The 10,067-nt window shown below is 44.3% G+C and overlaps 1 protein-coding gene across 1 annotated transcript; it reads right to left on the reverse strand.

The window, feature by feature from the left end:
* Positions 1–401: 401 nt before the first annotated feature.
* LOC131399403 (histone H3.3A) lies at positions 402–8,716 on the reverse strand. Its single transcript, XM_058533607.1, has 4 exons — positions 8,615–8,716; positions 6,924–7,074; positions 5,551–5,704; positions 402–1,058 (listed from the first exon to the last, which is right to left on the reverse strand). Exons 2-4 carry the CDS (start codon positions 7,049–7,051, stop codon positions 930–932), a joined length of 411 nt encoding a protein of 136 aa, XP_058389590.1. The 5' UTR covers positions 7,052–7,074; positions 8,615–8,716; the 3' UTR covers positions 402–929.
* Between the last annotated feature and the right edge of the window lie 1,351 nt (positions 8,717–10,067).

Genomic DNA, 10,067 nt, shown 5'->3' on the forward strand with positions numbered 1-10,067 from the left:
AAGACTTACTGTTAATATTTTCATTTAAATTATCCTTATACATTTAAAGTTTAACAGTACAGTACGTTTATAAATACACTTTCACTACTTACACAGACTTAACTATTTCCTTATCATCCTGTTGGCCAGCTAGGTTGGGGAATTACTGGTTTAGAATACAACATATCCAAAGAGTTAAGATCTGTTTTTGGCAAATATATTTACTATCTGCAAATTTAAAAAAAATTAGGAGGAAAGCCAGTAGCTTGTTTTCCTTCCCACATCAAGCTTATACTTTCCCCATCTTTCAACAGTCTTATGCTTCAGATATAAGGTGACAAAACACTTGATACTGAATAGAATATGGAAATTACGAGTGAATTAACTGTATGGGTAAGTTGATAATAAAGACCAAAAGCAGATATAGTTTAATGTATTTTAATAGCAAACTTACAGGAACAGCACAGAAGACAGACAACATTAAAAACATGTACTTGCATGTAGGACAACTCAGTTAGAAAAGTATAGTGAATGGATGGAATCTACTGTATGATAAAAATGCTACAAACACCATTTAGTTGCCGTCAATAAGAAATTTACTTGTTTTAAAAAAATCCAAATGCTGGCATTGTCCAGAAAAATTTAACAGGTTTATTTATAATTGTTATAAAGTTGAACTGCTGAAACTCGTTCGCTGAAACATTTTGACTTGCATTAATGCTTTATGTCCCCGCATTTATATTAAAAATTCACACACAAATGAAAATGGAAAAACAGCCAATACCTGATTTCTGTCCCCTATTTTTCCACTTGCAATCATATACTTAGGTACCTTTTGACCCCATGGAAAAAAAATATCTAACATTCAGAACTACCAATAACAGGAAGAAGAGAAATTTTTTTTTTTTTTTTTTTTTAAAGAATGAAATGTTTCCCATCATAGTGGATTCTTAAGCACGTTCTCCACGTATGCGGCGTGCTAGCTGGATGTCTTTTGGCATAATTGTTACACGTTTGGCATGGATAGCACACAGGTTGGTGTCTTCAAAAAGGCCAACCAGATAGGCCTCACTTGCTTCCTACAACAGGAATAAAGAAAAAAAATATTAATGGTATTATGACCAGCAGTTAAGATACATCTACATCAGTTAAAACAATGAGGTTTTCAAACCCTTTAAAAACCTCCTTCAGAAGACGCTATTTTACCAACTGCTTACATTTTAAAACCCTTTACTAAGAAAGTTCAATTTTTCTAATGTTATTACATGATTTTTAATTAACTGAAATATGTCTTGAGTAAAGCAAGAAATTCAATTTAAACATTCCCATCCTTACAAGATAAATGGAACCAAGTATCCAATCCAAAGTATCCCTACCGTCCGAGCCCCCACGTTCTCCTTATTCTGAATCCTACTCCCAATCCTACATATCTGTTGGAACCTTTGCCTTGCCAAATAACGCAATATAGTTGAAACTGGTTTCCATCATACGGTCCTCATCTACCTTTCCTTCTACACTTCAGTGTTATCACAATGAGTCCCACAGGTCCCAGAACACACCAGATCAGTCTTATTTACATACTTTGACTTATTTTGCCTAGGAAATATGCCCCCACATCCACTAAGTGTACCTTCCTCTGTGTACCCCAATCTGCACCAGCATTTGTTACCCTCTAGTATTAATATTGATCCCTCTGGTTGTTCCCACTACACTCTAAGATTCTTTGAAGGCATCTTATCTCCACTATTACTCAAAAACTGCTAGCTGTATGACTTATTCATTGACACTTGGCATGTAAAGAGGAAAAAGGGGAGCTTCTATTTATAATTAACTCAAATCGTTAGTACATCTTACAGTTGTTGAAAAAGTTGAAGAATCCACATCTGCTTCCTCATTTTGAAATGAAGAAAACTACTGTTTTGTTTTACTAGTCCAGTCACTAACCTGACTGTTTTAGTGGATCAGAAGCATTAAATAAGACAGCTTATCTGACCTTTTCTCCTTCTCTATAAGGAAGTTATTCCTCTATTAAAGATATATTTAGAAAAGACATAGATTTTTATAGTTGCTATTTCTGTCTTAATAAAAAAATTATTTCCCTTTCGGAATCTTTAGGTAATGATAAAACTAAAAAAGAAACACAAAATATTCAAGCCCCATACTACTATAACATACAGAAGATATATAGATGGGAATAGCCAGATTTGCTTTTTACAAACATTTTGATTTTGTAATAAAACCACCGAAAGCCTGCTTTGAAAAGCATTAACAGCCACAATTAACTCAAATGGTTTACATCATTTCATCTTATGAAAAAATCATTTGCTTCACTTTTATACCTTTTCTCTCTTCTATAAAAATTTGTTTCATTCAAATTTTACTCTCCCTACATGTCTTTCTGCAGCATTTGTTATCAAGGGCTGAGTCGTGCTCACCTTCCCTTTAAGGCCTAGCTCCAGACTATTCCATGAAGGAGAAAGCAAGTACTCCTCTTGTCTTTGATTCCCAGGTGCAGGGAACCTTGAACTCCTAATTCCCTGGCACTCTCACATTGGCCTTGTAAACCAGCCATCTTTTAATGCTCAATTCCTTAACAGAGATCTCATTTTATACTCACAATGCCTTGCCCTCAAGTAGATGTTCAATAAACATTTGCTGGTTTGTTTTTATATCTAACCCTAATTTAAATCTGCAGCTTTTCTATGCAATTAGTCCCTCATATCTTACCTACCCCAAAGAATGTATTAAAAGCAAAAGTCCTTAATATTCAGGGAATCATTCTTGGGATAGTCTAGAAATGGGTAAAGTTTGGAATACATACATGGCATACCGTAGCCTACTCTTAGGGGTTCACAATGCACATCAGACACTAGGACTGAAGTTCCTCAGAAAGGAAACTAGTTTAATTTTCTCAGGATTACGTAAACCTAGAATGCTTTTGCAAAATGCAGCCCTATGAGTGGCTATATGGACAAGCCAACAGGCCCTGTGATTCTGAGACCATTTAAGAGCGGTATGATCTACAGGCTCCCCTGGTACAGTCATGCATCACTTAATGACAGAGGTACTTTCTGAGAAATGCACCATTAGGCAATTTTGTCACTCACAGAACGTATTTACACAAACTTAGATGGTATAGCTTACTACACACCTAGGCTACATGGTACCAATCTTACGGGACCACGGCCGGTATACGCAGCATTTATGTGGTTACGTGATGCACGACCGTTACGTGGCATGTGGCAGCCGGGGCTCCCACTGCTGCCTTAGGACCTGGCGATTGGTTTTACAGGGTTGGTCTGGTCACCTCTGGGAGAAGATTCAATACTCTTAGGGGCTTTGACCATGACCCATATATTTCCAACTCTATTACCAATGTCCCAAAGTCTCCTAAGCGTTAAGGCTATAATGAGAATTAAAGACTGCTGTGTTAATTTATAGCCCAATGAATATAATTAATTTTGAGATAATGGCAAAAGAAAAAAATCTTACAAGTAGAAGGCAATGTTAATTTACAACATTCTGAGTACATTCAGTGTCTGACTCTTCTACCATTTTAAAACACCAATGTCCATTGTTAACACAAGGATACCTTAGCTCAAAGTCTCAGACATTCAAGGCAAACGCTAAATTTTAAGTTAGTCAATTCTCGATATCTACGGCAAACCTAGACTAACTTCTCTACCGCCCTCACCTGACAACCTCCCCTCCTCATTTAGCTGTACTCGAAAAGTTCTACGCTGTGTAATTCTAAAGCCAAAAATAAAGTGACTTTTGGAATTCTACTTCAACTGCTCTCTTCTATTACCCTATTTCCATTAGCAAACTCTCCATCTCTATATCTTTAAGAGAACTGAAGTGTATGAATAAAAAAAGGAAACATAAAACAAAAAAAACTTGTAACAAAGATTACTCCTTCCGATAAGAGGTCTTCAATGCTAGAGTACTAGAGGCAGCAGAGGTGAACATTTTGTTCAAAACCAATACAACCACACTTACTGACAAATACAGAACACACACCTCAATAAGAGCAACAATGGAAGTTTACAAATGAATTAAAAGAGACAATAGTCTGTTACACACATTGTTTAGTAATCTCAATTTACAAGGCTCTATCACTGACACTTAAGCTAAAAAATGTCAGACTTGCAAGTGTAATGTGTTCTTCAAGCACAGTTCTGCTAACTGCAACTAGAAAACAATTAGCAGCTTTGTATCAATGCTTGAGAATCTTAGTAATATTTCTGTATTTAAAACATAGGGGAGAGAATGTGATTTCCAATTGTAATAATAAATGAAATGAGATCCAAAAATAATCAGCAATTAAAACAGAAAATAAAGTTTTAAGTAACAGCACGGGAAGATTTTAGTAGTTTGAAATTTCAGTAATTTCAATTCATTGCCAATTTAATGGATGCCTACTCCTGGAATTCACCAATCAAATGAAGTTAGACTAACCATAGAAACAGCTCGACCAATTACACGTCAGTGTAGAATCCACCTATCAAATCTTCCTTACACATAAAGCAAAAGCTTGGCACAGCAACAGCAGCCTTAAAAATCCTCCAATAGAATGTATGTAGTTTCTGGACCCTCCTAGAAAAGGGATTCTGATTCAGGTCTGTGGTGGTGCCTAGCAATTTGCATTTTTAATCACCTCTAACCCCATGCTCTGATGGAGGTGGCAGTCTTACCATACTGTAAGATATAATGATCTAAAGTGCCAAATACACAATATAAAATGGGTTACTTAAGTGATTAATGTTAATTATACTCACACACCTAATCAAATGTCTTACTTGTGGACATTTCAAATTCTTATCTTGGCATAAACCACAAATATTTCAAATATACACCCACTTCTAAAACAGTATTTCTCAAAGTTCTGACATCCTGGAGCTAAAATTAAATTCAATGTCTCCCATTTATGTGGAAATCCATAATCCCCCTTTAGCAGACTACATGTCTCCAAATCCCTGTCCCTTCACATGCCAGGATCATCTTTAGGCACACCTTTTCCCTCCATCATCCATCCAATCCTGACTACCACTCACGGCTTCTTTTGCCTCAGTGCACAATTCTTTAACGCTGCCTACTCCCATCCTCCGTATTACGCTCTCTCCACTTGCCTCTGCCTCTTGGGGTCCAGGAGGACAATTATTATAACATTCCTTTCATACCAGCCACTGTTTGAAATATTACCAACACAGACCTCTAGCCCCATGTCTTCTTAATGTCCTGCAGTACCCATAAGCCAAACCAGAGGGTTCTTTTTCCTTTAAACATTGTTTTTAGTGCAATGTTTAAAACCTTAAAACAGTATAATGGAATGCACACTAGGCTTTCAAATGGGTTCCAATTAGGATTCTGTGACCCCAATGGGTTCGAATTACATTTTCTGTGTGTATAACCTTGAGCAACTTAACCGTAACACCTCAACAATGAAACAGACATCCCTTACTCACAGGCTTGTGATGATTAAATTATATATGCACATGCAAATATTTAAAATTGTTCTTGGTACACAGCAGGACCACCAACTCGGAGAGCCTTTCCCACTCACCATCTTACCTGCAAAGCACCAATAGCTGCGCTCTGGAAGCGCAGATCTGTTTTGAAGTCCTGAGCAATTTCTCGCACCAGACGCTGGAAGGGAAGTTTGCGGATCAGAAGCTCAGTGGACTTCTGGTAACGTCTAATTTCGCGGAGTGCCACAGTACCAGGCCTTCAAAAAAGTCAACACGAAAGAAATGGTTACCAAATACATAAAAGGATAAGCGGTCGGCTTGAAAGAAATGCAGTCATTTTTCAAAAAATAAACCACCCAACTATTCTTCAGCTTCCGTATCAAATTTCCCTTATCAATTTATGAGCTGAACATTCACGTCTATAGAGTAACATCACAATACCTTTAAAGCAAAAAGCATAATATTAAAGTAGATTCCTGGCAGGGAGTTAATCAAAGTCTCATTTATTTTCTTCATTTTCAACATTTATATATATATATAAAAATAAATAAAGTTATAGATATATATATAACTTCTGTTACAATTACAACTTGGGAAGGTATCAGGCCAGGCCACTAATAAAGAAGTCAAAATTGTTCAGACTCTTAATTTGGCACCACTCTCCTCCTTCCCATCTGTACCCTCAATTCTTCTAAAAGACCAACACAATCCAACGATCTTCCTTTAAAAAGACACGTTATTTAAGTTCAATTTCCCAGAATCCCTTTACTTTTACTGCCCATCCTTTATGAACGATTAAATTTGTATTAATGAATTAAATTTGATTGTATAGCGTATCCCCCACACGGAAGAGATTTTTTTTTTAAACTGTCAACAAGAAATTTACCTCCGTTCTGACTTACTTCTTCCACTGTATGAGCTGAGCTTTAGATTAACTGTAAAACCATTTGCAGAGGCTTCCTAAAGTACGGACAACTTCTGCCCTCTAATGGCAGACGCCCTTAACAACACCGCTCAGGGTAGTTCAAAACCAAATGTGCTACCAGAAGCAAACAAACCAGTTCAAGTAAATGAGGAATGGGAACTTCACTAGAACAAAACAACACATCTTGATTAAATTATTTTACCAAAAGCAAGAGTGTCCTCAAAAATGTATTAAAAAAACTCCACTTACTATTTAAAATATATTACTAACTTAACAGCTAAATAAAAATGTTAACCTATCCCATTAACGTTCTTAGTGATGGAAGAGGTCTTCGGGTAAGTTTATGGCTTCACAATTAAACAAGTTTCCAATAAAACCTAACAGTAAATTTTATATATATTCTCCAGTATTAGTCAATATTCAAAAGGGGAAAAACATCAGTTTCCCTAAAGCAAAAAGTCTGCTTATTATACATCTTTTTGTTAGATTACATGGATACTGCTTCGGGAGACAGGCTTTGTCCCATTTTTTTCCTTTTTTTTTTTTAATACCTGTAACGATGAGGTTTCTTCACCCCTCCAGTAGAGGGCGCACTCTTGCGAGCGGCTTTTGTAGCCAGTTGCTTCCTCGGTGCTTTACCACCGGTCGATTTGCGGGCAGTCTGCTTTGTACGAGCCATGGTATAGACACCTCTTTACTTACCTACCAGCATAAAAAAAATAAATAAATAAATCACCATATGCAACCACCAAACATACAAGTTTTCCTGCCAGTACCACCCCCCATATGCAAATTATGAACAGCATAAAAAACATAACGCCCCTGATGTTATATAATTTGAAAGGGTGCAGCTTGTCTGCCACCCGAATACGACTTCTGGAAACAAACTGTAGTACTAGAAAATCATCAGCATTCACACAAATCGTCTCTCAAAACGCCAAACCCGAGCGACAAACGGCAAAACAAAAAGACCCCCAACGGCTTCTGCTTCCGCATCTTTAATTAAAGTAGAAATTAGAAATGTCTGTAAACCTTCGATCCACAAACGAGTCAAAAGAACGAAGCCAGAAACCACAGAAAGGTCGAGTCAAATTACTGCAAAAAGGTTTTAGCCCCCCCAAGCTCCCCCCCCCGTCGCTGCCCCCCCACTTTGCGCCTGGCAGTTGATAGACGGCTGTAAATATCTCAAAACAAACAAAATCTTGGTTTTGCATCTTTTGCAGTTGTGTTGACCAAAAGGCGTCTCGAGAAACGAGAGAGGAACAGCAGCTACCACCAGCCAGCAGTCTACAAAGCGCCGTCCTCGCCTCCAGTCCTCCCGGGCTTCGCAGTGAAATAAAAAAAAAAAAAGTGCCCCGCACCCAGGCTGTAATTAACGCCCGGGACCGGTCCACCCCGAGCAGCACATCAACTTTTGGTTTCGCCTCCTCCGGCCCCCGGGCACCGGGTCCCCGGCCGCCCGCCCCGCGCCCCGCGCAGGCGAGTCGGCGCCCAGACCAGAACAAAATGGAAACAATCGCCCCACGTATCCGATTCCCTTCCAGAGAGACAAAAACACCCAAAACGCTCGGAAAAAAAATCCCCCGATCCCCTGCCACGTGCCGCCCTCCGAAATGCAAAAGTTTTTTTTTTTTTTTTTTTGCATTTCAAATGCATCAAGTTTCCGCTTCTCCCAAAAAAGGAGAAAAAAAACAGGTCCCCCTTGAAACAATTTTTCCTCCTTTTCTGAAATGGGGAAGAGAGACACGGGGGAGAAAATATGGTCGGTGACCAGAGCGGAGAGACAAGATGGTGAAGCTGAGCTACAACTGTGGGGAGGCAGCAAGAAGCGAGTTACCCCGGGGTGGGAAGCGGCGGCGATTTCCAGCCCTCTCCCGCCCGAAAACCGGGGGCCCGGGCGCGGGGGCGCTCGGGGGGGGCCCGCGCGGGTCGTGGTGGGGGTCTGGGGTCCCGGGAAGGGGCGGCGGGCGGGATTTCAGCGAAGAAAGGCGCCGGGGCGCGGGGAGGAGGGAGCGCAGGCTCGGCGCCGCGGCGGCGGCCGTGGGGCTGAGGCGGCGAGAGACGGGGGAGCCGCGCCGCCCGCCGAGAGGCAAACTCGCTCCTCACCTCCGTTTCTGGGCCAAAAAGTTTGCGGGCCGAGCCCGAGCGGCGGCAGGGACCCTCGCCGCCCCGCCGGGCCCGGCCCGGGGCGGACGGCAAGCGGGGCTCGGTTCCGGGGACGCGGGCGGCCGGGGAAACTTACCCCCCTTCTCCTTCGGCTGGAGCTCGGCGAGCTGGAGGCGGCGCTGGCGTTAGAGAGCGACGGCGGCGCGGCGGCGGCTGCGAACACAATTGAAAGATGGCTGACACCGAGGCTAGCCCCCAACACACGCCGCCCCGCCCCCGCGCCGCGCGCCAGCCAATCACACACAATGGAGGGAAGGCTCGGCCCCGCCCCCGCCCCGGCGCCCGCGCCCCGCCCCCGCCCCTCCCCCCGCGCGCCCGTTCGCCGGCGCGCGCTCGCCCCGCCCCCGCGCGCCGCCCGCGCCCTCCCCCGGCCGCCTCGCGCCGTGTGTGTACAAACACAAAAGACGTGCCGGGGGCCGCCGGCTCCCGGCCCCGGTGCGCTCGCGCGCCGCGGCCCCGCGCTGCCCCCCGCTCCGGGCGCACGCGTCATCCCGCCCGCGAAGCCCGGGTTTGGGGCGCCCGGGGCCGTGGGGGGGGGCGGCGGGGGGAGGCGCGGCCGGTGAACGCCCGGCCTGCAGGCGTCCGGGCCGGCCCCGCGCGCGCCCCCGAGGCGCCCCGGGCGGCGTGGGGCGGGGAGGAGGGGCGCCGCGCCCCAGCTGTAAACACGGCCCGACAGGAAGCTCGCACGTAGCCGCCGCGCGCCGCGCGCCCGCTGCCGGAGGGGCTGCGCCCGCAGCTGGCGGGGCGGCCGGACGGCCCGGCCCCCGCTTGCGCTCCGGGCCCGGGGCGGCGGCGGCCGCCTGCACACAACTTTATCCCGGGCCGCCCGGTGCGGGCTGCGGGCGGTGCGGCGGCCGGGCCGAGGGGGCTCGGCCACCCGCACGCCCGGCCCCTCGCAGGTGGCGTCCGCGGGGCCGAGGGCACCGGCTCGCCGCCTTCCTGGGCCGGGGTGCCCGCTGCAAGATGGCTGTGTTTTGTCAGCCTCTAAAACAATGTGTGGAGCACACGGCGAGCTGCACCGCGGCCTGACGGCCAGTCCTGGCGGCTTGTCCTGCCGGCCAGTTGGGCCTTTTAATCGTGTCAGTATTCGGTGGAATCGCCAAATACAGGGCAGTCAAATGTTAGCAGCTTCTGCGTAGTTTAGATGTGGCGGAAAACGGCAGAAATAAGGAAAACGTGGTTTGGGGATTATTGCATTTAGCAGTGTTCCAATTCTCAGTAGCACAGGAGGCGGACTTCGCGGCTAAGTTATCTACATTGTCAGTTCATTGGCCTTAGAATAACTGCCTCGTCCCTAGACGGTCTTGACAACACTCCACGACTGTGGGCGAGGGTTTTCAACAGAAGTGTCATGCAAACGTCCCCTAGGATAGTGCAGGAGATAAGTTTCATAGTGGAGGGCACTAACTACTGTTTGTAATCTGAAGATCTTATAAAGCATCTTTGATATAAACATTATCCTGAAACGGACATATGGATATCGGATATGAGGGAGGGAATAGATTTATGCAAGGTCGCTGAAGTGAGGA

Source organism: Diceros bicornis, chromosome 38 (assembly GCF_020826845.1).
Source record: "Diceros bicornis minor isolate mBicDic1 chromosome 38, mDicBic1.mat.cur, whole genome shotgun sequence".
In the NCBI taxonomy this organism is placed as follows: Eukaryota; Metazoa; Chordata; class Mammalia; order Perissodactyla; family Rhinocerotidae; genus Diceros; species Diceros bicornis.

Excerpts from the sequence above, each read along its gene's own strand:
- LOC131399403 (XM_058533607.1), bottom strand. The coding sequence starts at position 7,051 with ATGGCTCGTACAAAGCAGACTGCCCGCAAATCGACCGGTGGTAAAGCA. Across the intron at positions 5,705-6,923 it reads AAGAAACCTCATCGTTACAG|GCCTGGTACTGTGGCACTCC; the intron begins GTATTAAAAAAA and ends ACTTTTTTGAAG. Across the intron at positions 1,059-5,550 it reads CAGCTATTGGTGCTTTGCAG|GAAGCAAGTGAGGCCTATCT; the intron begins GTAAGATGGTGA and ends TTCCTGTTGTAG.